Genomic DNA, 24,693 nt, shown 5'->3' with positions numbered 1-24,693 from the left:
ACAGCAAAACAGACAGACAGACAGCAGATAAAAATAAGAGGGGTGGGGCTGGGGACGCAGCTTATCTGGGAAGAATGCGGGACACCATGTATGAATCCAAGTGCTTAATCCCAGCGTCGCATAAACCAGATGTAGTGGCCCACGCAAGTGTGTCCAATACCTTGTGACTTGGGCCCTTAGAGAGTGAGATTTATTGTTCAAGATGCCAGCAACAAAGCAAGACTGAAGAAAACAGCTGAGGACAGGAGAACTGGAGTTGATCTCCAGATAGAGAACTCCCTTACTGACAAAACCTCTTTTCTAAAACCCTTAAAAGCTGATGGGAAGACATGTTTATTAAAGCAAGGAACACAGACAGATGTGAGCACACCCTTGGACCCAGCATTCGGAGTTCTGTACAATAGAGAAGAGCAAAACCAACCAACAGGAACCTTACACAGACATGGAGAAACCAAGAACCCGGGGAGAAAGGGAAAGGCGTTATCACTGTAAATTGCTCTTCTGTTCCTCTGAGTGTCCGCTGTAGTAAGCTGACATTCTTCCAGCAGGAGTGCAGCAAACACTGGGCTGCACTTGCACACCACACTCCCTCCTCGCCACATCCCTGGCAGAGATGCAGTTTCATTCTCCTTTCCTGCATAAGAACACTGCGGGTGGACCAGTTTATAGGTCCTGCTAACTCGGCTACTGAGGGGGGACGTGCGATATGCCATAGTCTTTTTTAGAAAACTGTGTTCTGCGAGTTGGTTTTTCTTTTAAGTAAGGGTTTCATGAAACCCACGTTGGCCTTGAAGTTATAGGTAGCAAGGGATAATCTTGTTTTTTTTGTGATCCTCCTTCATTCACACTACTTAGTTGGGATCACGGGCATGGGCCACCTTGTGGGGCTTTATGAAATACTAGACTGAAGCCAGGGTCTATGGCATGTTAGACAAGCAGTCAAGTACTGACTGAACAATATATCCAGCCCAGTCCTATTGACCACCTTCTTCTTCTTCTTCCTCCTCCTCCTCTTCCTCCTCTTCTTCCTCTTCCTCTTCCTCTTCCTCCTCTTCCTCTTGTTGTTCTTCTTCTTCTTCTTGTTCTTCTTCTTGTTCTTGTTCTTGTTCTTGTTCTTCTTGTTCTTCTTGTTCTTCTTCTTCTTCTTCTTCTTCTTCTTCTTCTTCTCTTTTCTTCTCTTTCTCCTTCTTCTTCTTCTTCTTCTTCTTCTTCCTCTTCCTCTTGTTCTTCTTCTTGTTCTTCTTGTTCTTCTTCTTCTTCCTCTTCCTCTTCTTCTTCTTTTTTTTTTCCCTTTTTTTTTTTTTTTTCGGAGCTGGGGTCCGAACCCAGGGCCTTGCGCTTCCTAGGCAATCGCTCTACCCCTGAGCTAAATCCCCAACCCTTTCTTCTTCTTCTTGTTCTTCTTCTCCTCCTCCTCCTTCTCTTCTTCCTCCTCCTCCTTCTCTTCCTCCTCCTCCTTCTTCTCTTCTTCTCCCCCCTTCTCTCCATCCTCCCCTCCTCTTCCCGTCCTCCTCCCCTCTTCCTTCTCCTCCTTCTCCTCCTCTTCCTCCATCCCCCTCCCCTTCTTTCCTTTTTCTCCTCTTCTTCCTCCTCCGTTTTCCTCTTCTTCTCCCCTTCTTTCTCTTCCTCCTCCATCCTCCTCAATCTACCCTTCCTCCTCCTGTTCTTCTTTTCCTTCTTTCCGTCTTCCTCCTACTCTCCCTCCTCCTGCTGCTCTTCCTCCTCTTCTTCCTTCTTCATCCCCAACAACATGACTGTTAAAAACCACTTAGCTCTAGATGACATCGACAGCAAACAAACAAAACATTGATAAGCAATGGTCAGAAGTTTCTGCACCCATGGAGGGCAGAGAAATGACTCATCCCAGAGCCTGACTTAAAGGATCAGCTCCTTGTCTTGCTGTGTGCATCAAACTCTCAAACCCACATCTCCGTGGCCACTCACGTGGGGCAGAAGCTAGAACCTTCTGAGCGGTATCACTTTTCTCTTCAAGAAAGAAGCCCTCAGAAAATACAGCCTGTGTCTCCGCCAGACCTTCATGGCTGCCAACCTGAGCAACAAAGGAGCTAGGAATCCAATAGCTTGGCTTTGCAGCCTTCACAGTGCCAGAGCCATGGCGAAGTGTGCCAAGCATGCGTGAGCCCCTCATTTCTGTAGGACATTCACACACGACCTAAATGATCACTGTGCACATGGGTCAGAGTAACCCACAAGTCTCTGGCCCAGCCAAGACCTAGTCCTTTCCTTGTGGCTCCATGCCTGTGTTCTTCAACCAACTTGCTTTCCTGCGGTTTTGCTCTGTCCTTTTCAAGACTTCCATTCTAGCTGGATGTGCTCCACCACTCCAGACCCAGAGCAGTCAGCATTCTGCAGCTGAAGGCGTATTAGTTTTAGACTTGACTACTCATGACAGATTAACGTCTGAAACAAGACTTTAGCCACAGCGAGGTTTTCTTTTCCTCTATCAAAGCAATCTCAGTTAAGGGCAAGGACAAGAATGTATTTCCTCCAGTTCCTTGCATATTGTCCTGCTCTCTCCCACCTGCATTTGCTGGACATTCGCTCTCAACTGTGCAGACAAAAGACGGGGACTCGCATAAGCTAAAGAAAATGATTTCTGTCCTCTTAGACGAGCTATGATGAGCATACATGCAGAGTTCTCCTGAGCTAGTTCCCTGTCTGCACTAAGCTCCCCTGCCCCCATCATGTTGTTTCTTTGAGAGAAGAATTATATAAACAGTATGTTTAGTTTCTTTCATTACCACATGGTCAAAACTACTATTCATGGTGAGAGACAGGATCTATCTCTCTTTTTTCTCCTACAGGTAACCATCCACGTGGGAAAGCTCAGTTTGTTGAAGAAGCTGTGTAAACTTCTTTTTAAAAACATTTATTATGTATATGTACATTGTAGCTGTCTTCAGACACAGCAGAAGGGGCATCAGATCTTATTACAGATGGTTGTGAGCCACCATGTGGTTGCTGGGATTTGAACTCAGGACCTTTGAAAGAGCAGTCAGTGCTCTAACTCTCTCCAGCCTGTAAACCTTTTTTTAAAGACTTACTTTATGTATATGAATACACTCTTGCTGTCTTCAGACACACCAGAAGAGGGCATCAGATCTCATTACAGAGAACTACCATGTGGTTGCTGGGAATTGAACTCATGGCCTCTGGAAGAGCTGTCCGTGCTTTTAACCACCGAGCCATCTCTCCAGCCCCTGTGTAAACTTTTATGGTGTGTATTTTTAGCTTCTTTGTCAAAAACTAGGTGACAGTTTCTGCATTAGTTTATTTCTGTTATATTCTATTCTGTACTTCTGTTTGTGCCAGTACCATGTTGGTTATCGTTGTTGCTGTTGTTGGTAGTGGTCCCTGTGGCTGTCTAGTAAAACTTGAAAACAGGTATGGTCACATCTCCATCATTGTTCCTTTTGATCAGGTTCTTTGGCTCTCCAAGGTCTCTTATGTTTAAATCTTACAATTTTTTTTTCTACGTTTGTGATGAAGTTTTGGGCTACTGATGGGGACTGTACTGGGACTGTATACTGCTTTTAGTAGCGTAGACATTTCACAGAGTGAACTCTTTCGATCCAAGAGCGTGGGAGGTATTTCCCTCTTTCCCTCTCCTAGCGCCTTCTTCAATTTGTTTCTTGATTTAAATTTTTCCACTGGTTAAGTTTATTATGAGGCATATTCTCCTGAGGCAATAGTAGATGGGTTCCCTTTCCTGGTCTTCAGTGTGTTTATCTGGTAATGTGAAGGCCACTCTTCTTTGTATGTTAATATTGTAGTCCACCTTGGCTACCAGTTTTATTGTATCTAAGAGTTTTCTGGTCGCATCTTCAGGATCTTTGCTGTATAGAATGATTCCCCTTTCAGTCACTTCTTTTATCAGCCTAGCTAAGAGTCCACTTATTACACTGAACGAAAGGGAAAAGGGGAATACTTTCTCTATTCTTATTTTTAGAGGAACTAACACCAATGCTTATCAAACTTTTTCATAAAATAGAAAGGGAAAGAACAAGGCAACCTTTCATGAAGACAGCATACCCTGATACCAAAGGCCCAAAGAGAAACAACATAGAAAGGGAGAGGGGGGGGAAAGGGAGAGGGGGGGGGAAGAACTATCAGCCATTCTTCTCGATCAACAGATGATAAAAATTCTCAGTAAAGTCTTTCAAGCCAAATTCTGCCTGGTGGTGTAGAGTGGAGTATGGTGGTGCTTATGTGAGTGAGAGAGGCTTAGAGGCCAGGTGTGCGTGCCTGGTATTGGCGTAGTGTGCTATACGTGTGTGTTACTGCTAGTTACGGTCGGGTTTGCCTTGTTTTTGTTTTAGTCCTCAAAGTTTTGGACAGGGTTAACACCCTCAAGAGGCTACAAATCATCTGATGTGTATGATATGTATACTGGACAATACTGCACCTGCTCAAAGCACTTGAGCTGTGATTGTATGTATGTGTGTGTGTATGTATGTATGTATGTATGTATGTATGTATGTATGTATTGGCAGGGTCTCGCTGTATAGCTCTGGCTGGCCTGGAATTTGTTATATAGACCGGACTAGCTCATAACGCACAGCGATCCCTGGCCTCTGCCTCCTGAGTCCTGAGATTAAAGACTTGTGCCACCATGCCTGGACGAGCTATGCCTTTTTGACTTGCCAGGCATCAGCTTATCTCACTCTTGCTCCAGATTCTGGTGAGATTCATTTCACCAAAAGATTGATGTCAAGAAGCTTTAGCCTCCCAGCGAGACCAGCGCCAGCAGACGTCGTGGAGGTGCCCGGCACAGGTCTACTCTGTTTTCCCTATAAGACCCACTCCCTCTGAGAGGACCCCGCCCCTTAGCAGACGCTGGCGTGATCCTCTCATGGGCGCCGGATTACCGATTCACTTCTGAATGAAAGGTCTGAATGTTCAGCAGACACTGAGCATGTCTTCCCTGAGCTAAGCAGGCACAGGAGATACAAATGTGAATTGCACGCCGTTTCCGCCTTACAGGCGTTCAGAATGCAGCTCTGGGACTACAGTGTGCCTGAACCAGAAGGGATTGGGAGTGTCTAAATATGTTCCCAACTTCTATTAGCCTATTGACCTGTGACCCTCAGTAACTTGTAAAAACATACCGTTTCAGGATACTTCCCTTATTTTGCTATCCCTGATACCCAATAGCACAAGCAGATTATTAACGCCTCTATTGAACTTTCTCTGGAACAAAGCAGTTTAGTATTTAGATTGAAAAGACTTCTTTCATTTCACTTCCTCTGTTGAGAAATAATGCACTTCAATCAGTTTTGTGAATATCTAAGCCTGTCTTCTTGAACAACAATTTTTTTTTTTTAGTGTAGCATTCTCTTTAATGAATATCCTGAATCTGTACTATATGGTTTTTTTCTTTTATAATCTGAAAGATGCAGGGTTATTTTTCCTAACATCTGTTATTAGAAGATCTTTCAGGTCCAATTCAGGTGCGGTGGTCTCATGGAGCAATTATTAAGCATTGATTTGGTGGTGAGTGAAGAAAACCTTTTTTTTTTTTTTTTTTTTTAACAGAGGGCTTTATTAGCTTAGTTTACAGGAAAATATTTACATCCAGATATGCCAATGGTGTGGTTATCAAATTGCAGTCGAATCATTTTTTTCTCATATTGAGATCTTGCTGGCTCTGTGGCCACTTGATTCTCCCTTAGACTTTTTTCTTGGGAGTCACAAGAATTTTTTTTTTTTTTTTTTGGTCCAGGCTTAAGAACTTTTTCACAGTGATTTCCACTCACTAGGTGGGAGTTACACTGCTGTGTAAGATCATCTCTGTGACAAAGGGAAGAAGCTGCCTCACTGTCTGAGCTGTTGCCATCTCTGAAGCACTGTCAGGGCATGGGAGCTGGGGAAGGGAGGACACCCTCATACAGACCACATGGATAGAGAAGAAAAGATGTGTGGATTCCAGAATGAGGAGGGGGCTATTTGACAGACCAAGGCTCCAAATATTCCGAGTGAACATCTGTCTACTCAACCGCGGACTTCCTCCTCTCAGATTAGCTTTTTCTATTTCTCTGTGTCACCTGTCAATCACGTTGCTTCCGCTAGGCCTTTATCATTACACTGTCTTTTCAAATTTTAATTTGAAAGTCTCTTCTGAGAGTTTGCAAACCAGGAGATTAAGGGCATTCAGATTACTTTCCAGAGGAGAGAGATAATGTGCCCTGAGCGGAGCCTCTGCGAGAAAGAACTGCCGAACCTGATGGCGGACATCGTAGCCTTCAAAGATGATTGTGCACTTTAAATTTTTTGTTTGCAAATCTGCCTTCACACTAGAAATGCACTAACGTAATTCCAAAACCCAATGAGGATGAACAGCAGACGTAATAAATACGATTGCTTCAAGTAAAGACTTTAGATATTTCCCTAAATTTTAGCGTTTGTTTTTCTACAGGATTGACATTTCATTTTACATCATTTTCTGTTTACAGTACTTTTTTGGATTTAAATACACACCTTGACATCCACGATTATGGAAGAACAGTTTTTTGTTTTTGTTTGTTTGTTTGTTTGTTTGTTTTTTAAATTAAAAAAGCTAGCTCTCTCGGTCTTAGCGCCATCTTGCTTGAAACTCCTGCGCCCTGAGAACGAAGTGGCAGAAGGAGAGAATGCGCAGGGTGAAGCGCAAGAGAAGACAGATGAGGCTGAGGTCCGAGGAAACCAGCTTGTGCACCCACGAAGCCTGCGGGAGCAGAAGTAAGGGATGCTGAACGCCGGGACACTGGAGCAAGTTGTTGGACTGTACGCTGCTGTAGGTAATAAGTCTCAGTGGACCTGGAATGTCACCTCACCAAGATCACCTGGGAAAATGACTGCCTTTCTTACAACCAAAACGGTCCTGCTGGCCCTCTGCCCTGGACCTTTAGCATCCTGGACTAGTTCTGTTCTCTCTTGTGACCAAGTGTAACTCGGTACAATAAATCCTCTTGCTGTCAGCTGAAAAACAAAACAAGCAAACAAAAATTTAAAAAGCTATATAAATTGCTACATACAGTGTACATTGTATAGCATGTTAAGTCTTGATTATCGTGTTTAGAACAATCACCGTCACATGAAACTCTCAAATGTTTCATTTTTAACTATCAGTTCGTGTTTGTAAATAACACTATTCCTGTTCTTTAGGGAGGTGAGTGTGTTGAGTATTGACAGAGGGGTTTGTTGGCACTGCCTAAGAATTCCTATGTAATTCGACTAACTTGAAAAACAACTAAATGAAAACAGTGATGGTTTTATCCACCTGATCAAGAGTTGGGTTTGAAGCCAATGAACCAAGTGTGGTGAAGCCACCTATAACCCCAGCACTTGGGAGACTGAAGCAGGCTGCTAGTGAGACCTGTTTTAAAAATAAAACAAAATGAAAAGACATTGGCCTTGAAGCAGGACTAAAAGAAATATTAAAATAAGATCCGTGTGATTAAATATTTGAAAGACCCTGCCACGTTTACTAGGAAAGCCAGAGGTGGGATAGGGTGAGGGATTCTTGGACAGGAAGTTCATTAAGAGCACCGCCCCCGGCCCTGCCCTTCTGCTTCCGGTAAATTCCAGCCCAGTTTCTGTCCTTGGCTCTCCTGCCACCCCTGCGCGAGACGACGGTTGCTGGGTCTCTGGGAGGGTAAGAGTACGCCCAGTTTTCTCCATTCTTCTGCTCCAGGCCCTTGGGTACTTTCCTGCTGTCACCTCCCTGTCCTTAGCCAAGGAAAGCCTCCTCCCTTCCCTTTAAGGGAGCTCTCTCACATGGCTCCATCCATCTCTTCCCGATTTCTTTCTTTCCTCCCTCAACGCAAGTCTCTCTTCTTTCCTTCTCTCAACAGTCCTTGCTTATTTAGAAAGAAGAGAGAGATTTACATCAAGACTGACAAAATTAACCCACTGGGCAGATGCTATTTATAGCAATAGTGAATTCGGAGAGATGAACCTTCACGTGCGCCTGTAATTGCAGATGTGTTCCAGGATTGGTTTGTGATTTCCAGAAGGCTCTCATTCCTTCCCCCAACCCCCTCCCCCCCATCAGGATTCCTCTTGGCTTATCCCAGCGGACAAGCACTTAACACCAATGCGGCTTAAGGATTAAGGACTGTAATTGCTCACACAGCGTGACAGACACTGCACTCGGGGGTTCTGACGATGCTTTATGGTGGCGCTATTATTGGGATAACTGTCATAAAAGCTTGTCACCTTTAGGTTTTAAAGTTCCCTGCTGAAGACTGCAAACCAACTCCTGAAAGATGAGGTAAGTTAAGGAATTTTAATACCATCAAAAAGAATGCCAAATAATTGTCCTTTTTGTGGTTGTATGTTTAATAGTTAGAAACAGAGCCCAGTCGCGTGTATACTTTTTCATACAGACCTCATTCCCCGTGAAAGATCGGACTGGTTGGTGGAGATATGCCCTTAGCACTTAGGAAGGCCACCTCTCATACTAATGATTTTCCACAGGGACAAATCGAATTCAATGAATCAAATGATTGTACAACAGTACCGAAAAAGGAACCCAAACCAAAAACTTACTGTTGCATATAGGAAACTCATTCTCCATTTTCACTATTACTGTGCCTATAAAAGGTACATACAAGTTATAAGTTATATTTATATGATAGTTTAGTCTACAAATTGCCTGTTGTACAAACAAAAGAACCAGAATTTGGATGCCTGTCACCTACATATGCCAGGTGTATATACACCATGGGGGGGTGTCCGTAATCCTAGCACTGCCAGGATAAACACAGGTGGTCAGCCAGTCTAACCAGTGGGTGAGCCCCAGGTTGAAGGAGAGGCCCTGGCTCGAAAAAGGTAGCAGCTGGAGAGACGGCTCGGTGAGAGTAACATTTCCAGTGTAAGCGTGAGTACCTGGATCTCAAAAAATGTTCGTCATCCCTAGTAATCAGGCAAAAAGTTATAAGCCATCATATCGTCTACCTAAAACTACACTTAATTTATATAAGTAAGTGTATGTACCTGTGTCACACACACACACACACACACCCCTGAGGTAGCAGTGCTTCCCCCAAGCTATAGAGTCTTTCTAACAGACCCCGCAACAGCAGACATGAGAAGCCCTCTGTTTAAGTCGTTGATCGGTGTCGACCAAGAGATTTCCAAAACACCACAGGCTGTTGCCCTTGCCTGTGGTAGCATCCCAGAGAGGGAAGTCCATTCTCTATTGCTGAAGACTCCATGCTCTTCAGGCACAGTACCTGGAGGACCTGTCCTGGCTCTGACCTGAAAGCTTCCTATCTGAGGAGTAAGGAGCTAAGAAGGACCTCGAAAATGTTCACCATCCCTAGTAATTAGAGAAACGCAAAGCAAAGCCACGACTAGATATCATGCCCTCGTCAGAATTGGAAAGATAAAAACAATCAAACAGAAACAACAAGTGCTGGAGAAGATGTGGGAAAATAGGAATTTTTTTCTTTTTCCTTAGACAATTCTGTTCGGATCCCAAACCCATTTTTGAATGGGTCCTATTTTTTTTTTTTTTTTACTCATTTTATGCTCTGGATATTAATCCTCTGTCAGTTGCAGAGCTGGCAAGTTGATTCCAATTCAGTGGGCTTCCTCTTCACGAAATTGTTTCTTTAGCTATGCAGACGCTTTCTGGTTTTATGAGGCCCCATTTATCCATTGTTGGCTTTAGCTCCTGGGCAAATGGGGTCCAGCTCCGGAAGGTCTTCCCTACACCAGTATCCTGCAAGGTTCGCCTCTGTTTTCTTCTGATGGTTTCAGTGTTTCCAGCCTAGTTACTTTTGCATTTTGTGCAGGATTATGTACACGGGTCTAATGTCATTCTTCTGCTTGTGGACATCTGGTTTTCTCAGCACCATTTGCTGTACACACCGTCTTTTCCGCAGTGCGTGTGCTTGGCATCATTGGTGAACTTAAGATGGCTGTAATTGTGTGCATATTTGTTTTGGTCACTTAGTTCAGAAAGCTCAGAACCTCCTACCGCTCCCACTCTAGGAGAAATCTAATTTCTCTGGCTCCTGCAGACACATGTGGGTTCAAACCCACATGAAGATATACGTACATACAACATAACTTAGAATAATAAAAATAGAGCTGAAAGAGTTAAAACTCCTCTGTTGTAGAAATGTTTAATTCCAATCCAGGGTTTCTACCCTGCCTTTGACCATTTGGTTCCCAGGTAAATGGCACACATAACCTTTAGGTTTACGATAATTCTTAATCAGCAGGCAAGCTGGGCAGAGATCTCTATTATCTACTTTCATATCAATAAGCTGAGTTATTGCTTACTATGTTTCTTCTGGGCTGCTCTAAACTCCAATTGGCCACAAGGCTATGTTTTCTTGACTCCAAACTCATGGTGTCTTCTCTTTTCCCCTCTTCTCTCTCTCCTCCAACCCCACCCCTACCAGGAACACCCAGCTCTGCCTATCTCAACTCTTTCCAGCTATAAGCTGTAGGCATCTGTTTTTTGTTTTTTTTTTAACCAATCAGAAATAACTTGGGGCAAGGTCACGTATCATCACTTGTGTCTACATGTAGACTCTTTTGTCTCTGGGGCAACCGGGTCTTTAGGCCTGTACTTACCATTACAATAGACAGCAAAAGACCAAACCTTAACGATTCTCCTTTTTAGTCCAACAAAAGGCTCCTTTTCTCTCAGATATATATAGAGCACAGTTATAATAATTATGAAAATTATAAAGTATGATATACATTTATAACATATAGTCCATTATATTTGGCAAGTTAGATAAAGTAATCATCTATCCTATCCTGGTGAGTTAGAATTTTGTAAATTATTTTCTGTCTTAACTTGTATTACCATCCTAAGGACATCTTAAATCCTGAACAATATAAATTTAATTGTGATACTATAACTATCTAGTGTTTAATCCCATCAGAGATCTGAGAAGGAATAACTATTATATGTAGGAAGCACAGGGACACAGCTTCCAAAAATCATAGAAACGACAGAGAGAGCTCACCCCTGGGACAGGCACCAATATTCCTTATGATACGGGAGCTTCTGTCTTTAGCCTTCTGGCCCAGAACATCCAACAAACCTTAAGAGAAGCAGGAATTATTAAGGACTATCTTACCCTGTCTTAGCACAGCTTAGCAGTCAACTATTCCATGTCCAAGTGTCCATTTTGGACAGCATTTTGTCTGCAGATGAAGTTAAGACATTTCTCACCCAGTGGTGAGCTTGCCAGAGTCAAAGCAACTCCACGTGTAAGTATTAATACTCACCACTTTCTCTGGAGTGGAATAGGGGGTACTGTCAGGAGCAGATATGACTCATAGTCAGAAGATCTTTTAATAATGAAATGACCTTGAATGCCATATTCTGTGGATCTCTGATACTTTCGAAGCCCATCTGTTTATTCATAGCATATCTAAACAAGCAAAGGATGCCTGACTCCAGCTACCTGTGACTTGTACAACCCAGGATGTCTATTTCTGTGATAAGCCAGACTAGTGTCTAACATGCCTGTGAGTTCGATTGACTGACTGTTAACTTGGATTACTTAATTGTTCTAAAAAGTTTGTAATAGCAGCTATTAAAAGGACTGGGGTTAAATAAACCTTAATAGGCACCAGAGCTGGGCAGAGATCTCTCCTCTGTGCTGTTATAATCTGTTTTCATATCGATTCCCCCACATTATTACTTGCTGTGTTTTGTCTGCTCTTAATTCCAAGCGGCCATCTCTCAGGTCCATGTTTTCTTGACGCCTAACCCACGAAGTCTTCTTCTCTCTTCCTCTCTTCTCTTTCTCCTTGAGGTCTCCTCCAACCCCCTTGTCTTTATTAGGGTTTTATTGATGTGAACAGACACCATGATCAATGCAAGGTGATTTTTATAAAGGACAACATTTAATTGGGGCGGGTTTACAGGTTCAGAGGTTCAGTCCATTATCATCAAGGCAGGAGCATGGCAGCATCCAGGCAGACATGGTACAAGAGGAGCTGAGTTCTACATCTTCACATGAAAGAAGCCAGGAACTTCAGCATCCTAGGAGGAGCTAGGAGGAGGGTCTCCAAACCCACCCCACTGTGACACACTTCCTCCAACAAGGCCACACCTTCTAAGAGTGCCACTCCCTGGACCAAGCATATGCAAACCATCATATTCCACTCCCTGGGCCAAGCATATGCAAACCATCAGAAATAACTTGAGGGCAAGGTCACACATCATCACTTGAGTCTATGTGTAGGTTCTTTCATTTCTGGGACAACCAGGTCTTCGGGGCAAAACCTCAACAATCTTCTTATTGCTTTCTAGATTTAGGTCGTTTTGTTCATAGACAGTATATGCTGTGGTTTCTACTTTTTGAATTTGTCAAGGTTTGTTTTATGACCTAGCATGTCCTCAATAATATCACATATGCTTATGAAAATAATGGGTGTTTTTCATGCATTGGCTGAGATATTCTGTAAGTGTTAAGTCCATCTTTGTTTAATCTTGAGGTTCCTTTCCTTTAAATTTTTGTTTATTTTATTTTTCAGAACAGGATTTCTCTGTATTACAGCCTCGGGTGTCCTGAGAACTCACTTTGTAGACTGGTGTCACACTCACAGAGATCTACAGGCCTCTGCCTCTGAGTGCTGGCTCAGATTAAAGGCCACCACACCTGGCCAATTCTTTAGTTTCTGATTAAGGTTTATCTTTATGTAAGCGGAGGGTAGAGCTCCCAGATCTTACCTGAAGCATTATATGATTGAGTGTTCAAGCCTGGAGCACATGTATATTTACAATAGCATCCTCCTTTTAAAATTTGCTCTTAATTATTTACATGGTTACCTCTGTCTTGTTGCAATTTTTGTCTTGAAGTCTATAATCTGGTATTATCTAATTTGTTTTTTGACTTGAGAAAAATATCTCCTCTCATCCCTTTATTTCCAGTCCTGGCGTCTTCACTAATAAATTGAGTTTCTTATGAGCAGCATGCCTTTGGGCAATTGGTTTTCTTTGTCGTGTGTGTGTGTGTGTGTGTGTGTGTGTGTGTGTGTGTGTGTGTGTGTGTCTGTCTGTCTGTCTGTGTCTGTGTGTGTGTGTGTGTATATTTAGTCAGTATAAAACTTTTAGCCTAGACATTTAATCTATTTAATTATTATCAATAGATAAAGACTTGCTTTTTATCAATTTTTGATTGTTTTATATATCCTTTATTCTGTTCTTTGTCCCATGTTATCTTTGTTGTTTGGTTGTATTCTGTATTGATAAGATTTGATAACTTTTTCATTTGTGTGTCTGCTTTACTAATGCATTTTATATGTTTATGTGTTTTAATGATGGTGTATACCTTTTATCTCTATATGTAGGATCCCTTAAGCATTTGGGAGGTGGGGAGGTAAGTAACACCAGTCTTGTGGCAGTGAATTTCCTGAGTTTTCAGTTGTCTTAGGAATGCCTGACTTCTGGAGCACTGACTGATTATGATATTCTTAGTTGGCCATATTTGCTTGCTTTTGAGACAGTGTCTTGCTATGCAGCCCAAGCTCTCCTGAAAGTTGAGAGTCTCCTGTCTCAGTCTTCCAAGTGCTGGAACAGCAGATGTGTATACATCCAGCCTGACCCCCTTTTTCTTTAGGGACATGAACATGTCATCTTATTCTCTTGGCCTATAAAATTTCTACTGATAAATCTGTTTTTCATCAAGTAGGATTCCCTCATGTATGTGTTACTGATTGTAAATTTCTGTTTTTAGAATTCTTTGTCCTTCGTCTTTTACTTGGATTGCCCTGAAAAGGACACTTTTGGGTTAAATCTATTGGGATTCTTTGAGATCCCCCTGCAGGAAATTTGCTAATGATTCTGTGTGACTTGTAAAGCCCCAAGAGCAGAGTTCCTAGAAGTTCCCTAGGATGTATTGATGTGGTGGGCCCAGGCAGGGACGTTATGGCTAGCTGGAAAAGCAGGACAGTATACCAGTATACATCTGATGTTCTTGCCTTCATGGGGTATGTGTAGTCCAGCAGACAGGCAGGGTGCATATGGGCTGCAGTAGGGAGGGGGCTGCTCAAATGTCACCAGGCTGGTGGAGGTGAGGTGGCCGCTGGAGCCGCAGTAGATGTGACACTCAGTACACTGTGGCAGCAGCTGGATACAGCTGGGTTTAGGATCAGCATGGCTCTGCAGCAAAAAAAAAAAGCCTGGGTTGAGGAGGGTACAGTAGGAATTGAGCTTCACTGGGTAATAGAATGACGTCATTCCAGCAGATCTCCACACCAGGGTCATTGTCCAGGAGGCTGTCAGATTCCCCAGCTGCAGAATTTCAGATGTTCTTGGCATAGTGGGATTATCTTGTTATTATCAGTTTCAAGCTGAGCCAGACTAGATCGATCTGTGTGGATGCCTTGTTTACTCTGGGCTGTTCTAGGTCTCTGCTCCTCCATGCCCTATTTTAGCCACACTGTAGACCAGCACTCTTTCCCAAGTATTCCACCTAACCATTAGCTGAGCTTTCTCTTCGTTTGGTCCGTCGTGAAAGAGAAACTTCCTCATATCCTGTTGTGAGTGTTCCTCCAGGTTTCATTTTAAATTTTCTTGAAGTTTCACGGAGGCTTGAAATTGAAAATGAAATAGGTAGTGGTGGGAATTATGTCACACACACTAGTTAGTGACTAAAATAAAGAACTGGTCATCTCCCACATGCTTTTAATTATGTTGCTCAGTACTATGAAATTGGTGAGAAGTGATACATTTCTCCATGTCTAAAACTTTTAAAACTTAGGCTCTTGGGGACAGTGAGATGGTTCAGCAGATAGAGACATTTGCCATCAAGCAGGATTAATAACTCTAAGTGGATATTTAAAATTTTTTATTTCTCTCTCTCTCTCTCTCTCTCTCTCTCTGTGTGTGTGTGTGTGTGTGTGTGTGTGTGTGTGTGTGTCTCTGTGTGCCTGTGTGTCTTTCTCGGTGTGTGTGTGTGTGTGTGTGTATCATAGCATACTGGCTTTAAGTGAATATTTAGATTTTTTTTATTAAAGGTATCTGACTTGACTTTGATATACTTTTATTAAATATTTCCAAATTTACTTAGCCAAATTTGTTTTTATATGGATTTATAGACTTTCTTTTCACTTTCAATTTTTTTTCTTTTAAATATTAGCGAGTCCAACATAGAAGTAGACAAGAAGGATGATCATCTCCAATCATCTATAACTGATCAGGTAAAGTCTTAAAATTACATCATAACATAATGTGCAGTTCTGTGTTGAGCTCTTGGGAGATGGCTGTCTGGGCGAGGGCACAAGGATCTCAGCTCTGATCCCAGCATCCATGCTGAAACCAAGCGTGCTACATATACTTGGAAGCCCAGCACTGGGAGCAGAGACAGGCACAGCCTGGGCACCCATTGGTCAACTAACTAGCCTTGTGAAACTGGTAGTGACTGCTTACATTCGTACACTTATGTGGAGAGTACAGTTCTTAAAAGCCCTCCTTGTTTTACTTTAGGCTCCTGGAGAACCAGAACCTCAGGCACAAGAACCGAAGGTACCACAAACGAAAGAATCAAAAACGAAGGAAACACAAACGACCAAAATAGAAACAGAGGAATGGGAAAGAGAACACAGCAGTACAAATAGTTTCTGTCCTCCACGGGGAACAGTAAATAAAACAATTACCGGTGGTATGTCAGATAGAGATGTATGTGGGGAGAAAATGGGAGTCTATATGTCTAATAAAATGCAGATGATAAGGCTAAGTGTTTAAGATGTGCACCTCACACGGTAGACTCAGTTCTGAGCAATATGTAGACAGAACGGATAGTTCAACCTTTCCAAACCAAGGTAGTGCTTGATTCTTACTTTATTTAATGCTGAATTTGGGGATTAGAAGCCATGTTAGTTGAAGACTCTTGTTTACAACTTCCTGTTGTGATCTTTGTTAGCTTGAAGTCCTAATATCCCTGACAATACTAAGGTTCTAGATATTGGGCTTCAAATTTAAAATAGCTGGGGCCTATATTGCATCTTATTGTTGCCAAATATTCATGAGCCTTTTTTATTTATGAATATCCTACATGATTAAACTCAGCGATTTTGACTACTGGGTATATATAACCTGTACAGAGCAAAAACTAGACTAAATATAGTAAGGCATGAATAATTAAAGTTTTATTTTTATTTTCCATGTATTCTTATTTGTCCTTGCTATCCTTAAGCTTTTCTTTTTTTTTTTTTTTTTTTTTTTTTTTTTTTTCTGGAGCTGGGGACCCGAACCCAGGGCCTTGTGCTTACTAGGCAAGCACTCTACCACTGAGCTAAATCCCCAACCCTATCCTTAAGCTTTTAAAAGAAAACTTTATTCACTGATTTTTCTTTCATTAGTGATAGTTGCTTCTTAATTAATATCAGTGTTTTAAGGGCCATGAATTAACCGTTTCTTTGAACTTGAAAGGTCCTCATGTGACTAATTGCTAGACTCGCATTGTCACTATATTTTATGTGCACAGCTCTTCAGATGTGTTCGTTCCTATCGGCCAGTCTATTTAGCAGGCAGTTTCCAGAGTGAGGTTGTTCTGAGAGAGGAAGAGGAGGAATGCACTGATGACCCTTTTCGTGTTAGGTTATGTACTGGTGCCAGTGGTTACCCTCTGAAGGCTGGACTGCAGGGCTTCTCTACTCAAACAGAGTTTAACCTCAGCCCCAAAATGTCAGATTTTGCTTATTTCCCCATTTTTTTCCCCCATTTTTGGTTATTTAGTTTTAAGGACATTTGTAGAAAAGGTTTCATAGCTTCCATGTTTCTGTTTTGGGGATACACATATTAGTACTATCTTTTTGCTATTAATTTCATTAATTTATTTACTTATTCACTTTGCATTCTGATCACAGCCCCCACCTTTCCATCCCTCATCAGACAGCCCCTCCCATATCTCCATTTCCCCTCTCCTCTGAGAAGGTGGGGGGACTCCCTGGGTACTCACCCACCCTGGCACCTCAAGTCACTGCAGGATGAAGCACATCCAATCCCACTGAGGCCAGACACGGCAGCCACGTTAGGGGAACAAGATCCACAGGCAGGCAGCAGAGTCAAGGGTGGCCCCTTCTCCAGTTGTGCATCTGCTGTGTATGTGTGGGGTTGGGGTTAGGTTCAGCCCATGTGTGCTCTTTGGTTAGTGGTTCAGGCTCTGGGAGCCCCCAAGAGTCCAGGTTACTAACGCTGTTGGTCTTCCTGTGGAGTTTCTATCTCCTCTGGGTTCCTCCATCCTTCCTGCAGCTCTTCCACAAGACTCCCTGAACTCTGTCTAATGTTTGGCTGTGTGCCTCATTTCTGTTAGCTGCTGGATGGAGCCTCTCAGAGGTCAGTTATGCTAGGATCCTGTCTGCAGACATAACAGTGTCATTAATAGTGTAAGCGATTGGTGCTTGCCCATGGGGTGGGTCTCAAGTTGGGGCAGCCATTGATCAGCTGGCCATTTTCTCAGTCTCGGCTTCATCTTCGTCCCTGCACTTGTAGGCAGGACACATTTTTGTAAGTGGGTTTGTTCCCTTATCTCTCCACCGGGATTCCCTTCTGGCTATAGGAGGTGGCCACTTCAGGCTCCATATCCCTCACTGTTAGGAGTCTCAGCTAGGGTCACCCTCATAGACTCCCTGGGGCCTCCCCCATCCCAGGTCTTTGGCACATCCTAGAGATGTCCCCACCCCCACCAGCCACTAATTTTCCTTCAGTCTCCTGGCTCTTTCTCCCTGGCTCTCCCTTCATGTGACCCTACCCCATCCCCCTTTTTGTACCCTCTCCTACCCAGTTCCCTCCCTCCATCCACCTCTGATGACTATTTCCCCTTCTTTTTTTTTTTTTTTTTAAAGATTTATTTATTTTATTTTATGAGTACACTGTAGCTGTCTTCAGACACACCAGAAGAGGGCATCAGATCGCATTACAGATGGTTGTGAGCCACCATGTGGTTGCTGGGATTTGAAATCAGGACATCTGGAAGAGCAGTCAGGGTTCTTAACAACTGAGCCATCTCTCCAGCATAACTATTTCCCCTTCTGAGTGAAATTCAAGCATTCTCCCTTGGGTCCCCCTTATTTTTGGTTTTTTGTTTTGTTTTAGCTTCTTCAGTCTGGATTGTAGTGTGGGTATTCCATACTTATGACTGATATCCAGTTATAAGATAGTATATACCATGCATGTCCTTTTTGATCTGGGTTAACTCTCTCAGGATGATATTTTCTAGTTCTAGTTTGCCTGTAAATAGACATCCTTCTTTTTAATACCTGAGTAGTATTCCACTGTGTAAATGAACTACAGTTTTTTTTATCCATTCTTCAGCTGAGGGGTATCTGGTTTGCTTCCAGTTTCTGGCTATTACAAACAAAGCTGCTATGAACATAGTGGATCAAGTGCCCTTGTGGGATGGTGGGGCATCTTCTGGATGTATGCCCAGGAGTGGTATAGCTGGGCCTTGAGGTGGAATTAGTCTTGATTTTCTGAGAAGCTGCCAAAATGATATTATTTTGGTTATCATTTGGTTGTACAAGTTTGCACTCCCACCAGCAAGGGAGGCAGAGAGATTATTATTTCTGACAAACTGACAAAATTAGAAATGAAAAGGGGGACATAACAACAGACACTAAGGGAATCCAAAGAATCATCAGGTCTTACTTGAAATGCCTGTACTCCATAAAATTGGGAAATCTAAACGAAATGGATTATTTTCTGGATAGATTTCACTTACCAAAGCAAGCAATCTAAATACTCCTATAACCCCTAAGTAAACAGAAGCAGTTATTAAAAGTCTCCCACCCCCAAAAAGCCCAGGACCAGATGGTTTTAGCCCAGAATTCTACCAGACTTTCAAAGAACAGCTAATACCAACACTCCTCAGACTTTACCACAAAATGAAAACAGAAGGACTGCCAGCCACAGTCACCCTAATAATAAAGCACACAAAGACTCAGTAAAGGAAGAATCTCAGAGCAGTTTCTCTTATGAACATTGATGCAAGGATGCTCAATAAAATAATCCAAGAACACATCAAAAACATCATTCACCATGATCAAGTAGGCTTCATCTCAGGGTGTTACAATGTATGAAAATTATGAAAACCCATCAACATATTCCACCATATAAACAAGTTGAAAGAAAAACCCACACGATTATCTCATTCAATGCCACAAAGTCTTTGACAAAAGTCTTAGAAAGATAAGGGATACAAGTTGTGTGCTATCTCTTTTTCAAGCCTCTCTTTTTCCTTTATGCATATGCAGTCTAGGTTTCTTACTGGCTGTTTCATACAAACTTCCAAACCAAATTCAGGAATACACGATGATTATACATTATAATCAGGTGTGCTTCATTCTAGAAAGACCAGGTTGGTTTGACATACGTAAATCAATACATGTAATATAGCGTGTAAATAAACCTAAGGGCAGAAACTACCTAGTCACCTCAGTTGAAGCTGGAAATGACATTTGAAAAACAAGCAAACATAGGAAACTGAAGACAAACTTAGAAGTCCACACAAATGGGTCCACAACAGACCAGCACAATGTCCGCATTAAAGAAGGATGTGTTGGTTCAGTGGCTGTCCTTGAAAAAGGCAGTGTCCAGTATCCAGTATATACGGAAGGAAGGATGCTGAGAAGTTTAGAGACGTCGTGCTAAAGAGCATCCCTGAGGTTCCTGACTTGGAGATGGGTATGAACCATGAACTAGCTGAAGAGGCCCTTCAAGTTTTTAATGCATTTAAAGATTTCCGAAAACCACCGCTAAGATCTAAAAAAACAAAACAAAACAACCTCTCCAAGCAAATGCAGTAAAAAAGGAAGAGAATAGTTATGTCATGACAGCGAAGTCAAGGTAAACCAGGTTTCCTGAAACCCTGTCAGGTGGGTCCAGCAGCGATGAAGGTAAAAATAGAAAAGAAGGGCCTTTCGAAGGCTGAGATAAAGAGGAGCAGCCACGGAAACAGACATCTCACAAAGCAGAACAGAGAGCTACTGCTACAAGCAAAACAGAAGAAGGAAACAAACAAACAACAAAAACAAAACTCTGTAAAAAAAAATTAGTGCTAACTAAGAAAGCAGAAAGCAGCATACAAGGGAGAGTCCAGGCAGTGCAAAAGGAGTCTGCATCTAAAGATGGGTCAGATGATGAACCTCTAATTTATATGTCAAAGAACAGTTACAGATGAAAAATTAAAGCTAATAGCAAAAAAAAAAAAAAATACTGGCAGATGCTATCTTTGAAGAAGAGTAAGTATATGAAAACTCTCCTGCTTATGATGTAACTGAGGGATTTCATTAAAATAGCTGTAAAGCCAAGGCAGTGGCAGTGCACACCTTTAACCCCTGTGCACAGGAGACAGACGGGTAGATCTCTGAGTTGAAAGCCAGCCTGGTCTCCAGAGTGAGTCCCCACGGCCCAGGATGTCAGGACTACACAGAAAAACTATATCTGGAGGGAAAAAAAACTAAATAGACAAACAACAACAACAACAACAAAGTAAATAGAACTGCTATAAAGAGCTGATCCCTTGTGGAGGACACATGGTTTGTTCTCATACTTGAAGGTCTGAGTTTTACCAGCAAGAGAATGGGTTGACAGAGCTCACTGCTGACCTTTGGGTGCTACACACATCAGAGCCTGCTGTTTTAAATTGGATTTCGGTGCAATGTTTAGCCTAACTATTGCATGGTAATAAGTGTTTCTTGCTTCTTATGGTTCGATATTTTGGATTTCTTTATATAAGGTCAGAGATTCCTGAACTGTTGTGAATTTTAGTGCATATGGTGTTTGCTGGCTTAAGACATACTTCTAATCAAGTAAAGAAAACAGTATTATAACCAGCCTTTATACGTGCAGGGAATAATTGAGTATTTATTCTATGAAGTATTTGACATTACTTCTTCTGTCATTGTGAAAATGTAGTGGTGGTTTATTCGCATTAGCGTTCAGACAACTGAATTAGAACTTTTCCTGTGTGTATATATGTTAAATTATTGGCGCAACAGAAATAACAGCTATCTGTACTTCTAAAAACCAATTTTCTGTATATAATTTATCGTTTTGTGCAGATCATTTTAAAAACCCATATGGGTAGTTGTGCATGCACTTATAAACTGAGAAAGCCAGTGTTCAGCCAGGGGCCATGACAGAGAAGTCAGAGCTCAGTGACAGGAAACTAAAGGACTGTCTACTTCTGCCTCATTCTGAAAGTGTTATTGGTTTGTAGTTGTGGTGTTGAAAGACCCCTGGAGTGGGGAGACCCTCACTCAAGTCTCGGGATGATGCGACACCCCAAGAACTCACGTGAGACCATCCTTGCTGTAATAAACATGAGGTTTATTGATAGGAACCAGTGCACTGGGGTCGAGACTCATATCCCACGTAGGGACAGTGGAGTTCGACCCCCAGTAACTAAGACAAAGGGAATTTAAAGGAAGAAACCTCAACCCCAGCGGGTAGGGAGGCGTCATTGGAAAATGTCAAGAATACCAGTGAAAAATCACAAGGAGGAGCTTCCTGTTTCTCAAGATTGTTTACTTTATGGTCCAACAGTTCGTGGGAGAAGCTTCCTGCTTCTCAAGATTGTTCTCTAAGGGCCTTATCTTAAGTCCTTTTATCTAGTTCCTGGGAGAGCAGGCTCAAGAAATGTGACCTTTTACCTACAGGTAGAGGGCAGGGTCTGGAATTTGAGGTATTTGGGGCTTTTTTAAACTTCTGACTTCTTAGCTGCATTTTTTATTCTTTCAGTGTTACTGAAACGTCACAGAAATTTTATATTGAGCATAAACAAAAATCAACACATAGAGCACCAAGAACTGGGGAAGGGTAAAATTTAGCACATTTGACGTCTATATAAGTGAACTGGTAGTTTATTTTGATCATATAAAATATTGCTTACAGGAAACCTAACTACATTTATAATCATAATTAAAAGTATTGGATGTAAAGGCTAAAGATAGTGTATAAAGATAGTGTCCCTGACAAAGTAGTTCTCAACAAGCAAACATCAAAATTCTTTAATATTAGAAGTAAATATTTCCAGAATCAATCAAGATTTTAGGTGATAAACATGGACTACTCCTGAATTTAAGCTAAATCTTGTCTTTTGGCTGTCTTGATAAATATCCTCTTTCTGATTTATAAAAATTTGCTGCTTGACAAAATGACATTTGAGTGCCAATGGCGTATGTAACTTTTGCACTGGCATGTATGTTCACATAGCTGACATATGTAGTAGGCATGTATGTTCACATAGCTGACATATGTAGTAGGCATGTATGTTCACATAGCTGACATATGTAGTTGGCATGTATGTCCACATAGCTGACATATGTAGTAGGCATGTATGTTCACATAGCTGACATATGTAGTATGCATGTATGTTCACATAGCTGACATATGTAGTAGGCTGAAGAGTGAATGGAATGAGCAATTAAGTCAGAGCAAAAACATGGCCTTTCCTTTAAATGGTTTGTCATAAGGAACAGATCAACGTGAAGGGCAGAGTGAAGCCTACAGCATGAGGACGACCATTTAACTGTAGATGACATCAGTGCGGTACAGACCTTGCATCTGGTTAATTTCAGTGCATTTTTTAGTTGTAAGCTCTTCAAAATAAAGGTTTTTAAAGATCATAATATCAGTTTCACAAGTATAGAAATATTGGAAGTTTAAGGTTCAGAAATAACATTCCAGATACTTTTTTTTTTTTTTTTTCGGAGCTGGGGACCGAACCCAGGGCCTTGTGCTTGCTAGGCAAGTGCTCTACCACTGAGCTAATTCCCCAACCCCTCCAGATACTTTCATTGCTGATTCTGTATGCAAGGATCTTACATACATATATGCTTTAATGTAACAGCAAATGAAAAACTGAAATTAAGTCTCTTTAGACCCATAATTATCTAAACTGCTGCCCCAAAGCTTATGTGTGCACACATACAGATGTAGTGGATCATAATTTGCAGCAGAAAACTCTGGGAACAGCAGACAGGGAAGAAAACCTGAATGGTGATTGTAATTGTAAACAAGTTAAAGGCTGGTCAAGCCCAGGCATGAAACAATGGCCCACAGTTTTGTTAAGCTTAGCTTCTAGAACCTACCAGCAGGAGAGAGAACAATCATTATGAAATACAGCACTGTCCTCTGCCCTTACTGACTGGCCTGCTGTCAAGAAAATGGATGCCAGCTAGGGGTACATAGACTGTCCTGAAACAGTAAATGTACTAAAGTCTAACCATGGCTTACCATAGCTTAACCAACCTAAGAGAGGGGAATTCAATTCCAGCCACCTTTATTCATCTGTCTAGAAAGAAAATACACCACTCTAGCATCCTTTGGCCAGCCTGAAGCAATTAAGGAACTTGAAAAAAACCAACATTTGGGAGACCGTTGTATTCACAGTGTACATAGGCACAGGCTCACTAACGGACTGAGCTTTAGGGCCAGCAGTGCTCCACCTCCACTCTGGACCATGTTCTTAGGTGGTCTTTTTCTATACTGGAACACGTTCACCTTTCTGTTAAAATGTATGTCTATTTTTTTAACAGCAAAGTTTTTGAAGGGCAAGAAACCATTAGAGTGGAGATGCTAGAATTATGGGACTGTGGGCTTAAACCAAGTATGGCTAGTACGCTAGAATATATGTGAAATTTTTGAGTGTTGTAAGCCAAGAGATATTGGGGAAGAAATAGCACAGATGAGCACAGTCAGAGAAATGAATAACTTACCTTGGAATGGATCACCAGTAGACTGAACACAAGTGAAAGGCTGAACATGAAAACATGTGACAAGAAACTAAACTAAACTAGAACTAAAGAGCAAGAACAAAAAAGTTGAAAATGAGCAAAAGTTTAAGAACTAAAGGAAAACTAAATATTATATATAAATGGGGAATGTCAAGAGGAAGAAAAATACTGGAAAGGAAACAAAGACATTCTTGAAAAGTAATGACTGAATTTTCTCAAATGGTGGACACCAGATCATAGGAAAAATACACTAAAAAGAGAACATGGGGGGTTGGGGATTTAGCTCAGTGGTAGAGCGCTTGCCTAGGAAGCGCAAGGCCCCGGGTTCGGTCCCCAGCTCCGAAAAAAAGAATCAAAAAAAAAAAAAAAAAAAAGAGAGAACATGGAAATGCACCTTTAATCCCAGCAGATGCAAAGGCAGGTGGATCGCTGTGATTTAGAGGACGGCCAGGGCTACATAAGTCAGTAACTAGAGAACATGGGGGTAAATCCACCTACCCCTAGCGGTATACTCATTAAAACTTCAGAAGTCAGAGAGAAACCTTGCCTATCTCGGAGTACAAATAAAAGTGTGTCCTCCATCCTCACAAACGATGTAAGCAAGAAGAGTGGAGAGAAATGTCGAGGAGAAAATTAAATGTCACTCCAGAGTTCCATGTTTTGTGAAATCATCCTTCAGAAATTGAGGGCAAATAAACCCTTTTCGAATTAAAAAAAAAAAAAAATGTGAAGACACACTGTTGCTGTTCCCTTACAACTGTCAGGAGATTTTCAGATAGAAAGCAATTTTATATAAACCAGAAACTCTGACCTACAGAAAGGAGAAAAAGATTGAAGGTTAAAAATGCTTTTTTTTTTCCTTACCCAATAAGTTTATTCAAAATATAGTATGTTCAATAATTACAGCTAATGTGTGTAGTATGAATAACAATTGTATGAGAAAAAGACTGAAAAACACAAGTACTTGATTCCCAT

General features: G+C 41.7%; 1 protein-coding gene across 1 annotated transcript in view; it reads left to right on the top strand.

The window, feature by feature from the left end:
• The first annotated feature begins 7,561 nt into the window (after positions 1 to 7,561).
• Positions 7,562 to 24,693, top strand: part of Slc9b1 (solute carrier family 9 member B1) — a 48,056-nt gene continuing 30,924 nt past the window's right edge. Inside the window, exons 1-4 of the mRNA XM_032897278.1 lie at positions 7,562 to 7,654; positions 7,854 to 8,272; positions 15,120 to 15,180; positions 15,467 to 15,641. Coding sequence (XP_032753169.1) covers positions 8,268 to 8,272; positions 15,120 to 15,180; positions 15,467 to 15,641 — 241 coding nt within the window. The 5' untranslated portion in view covers positions 7,562 to 7,654; positions 7,854 to 8,267. The remainder of the gene's footprint in view (positions 7,655 to 7,853; positions 8,273 to 15,119; positions 15,181 to 15,466; positions 15,642 to 24,693) is intronic.

Source organism: Rattus rattus, chromosome 3 (genome assembly GCF_011064425.1).
Source record: "Rattus rattus isolate New Zealand chromosome 3, Rrattus_CSIRO_v1, whole genome shotgun sequence".
Lineage (NCBI taxonomy): Eukaryota > Metazoa > Chordata > Mammalia > Rodentia > Muridae > Rattus > Rattus rattus.
This window is presented reverse-complemented; position numbering and strand designations above follow the sequence as displayed.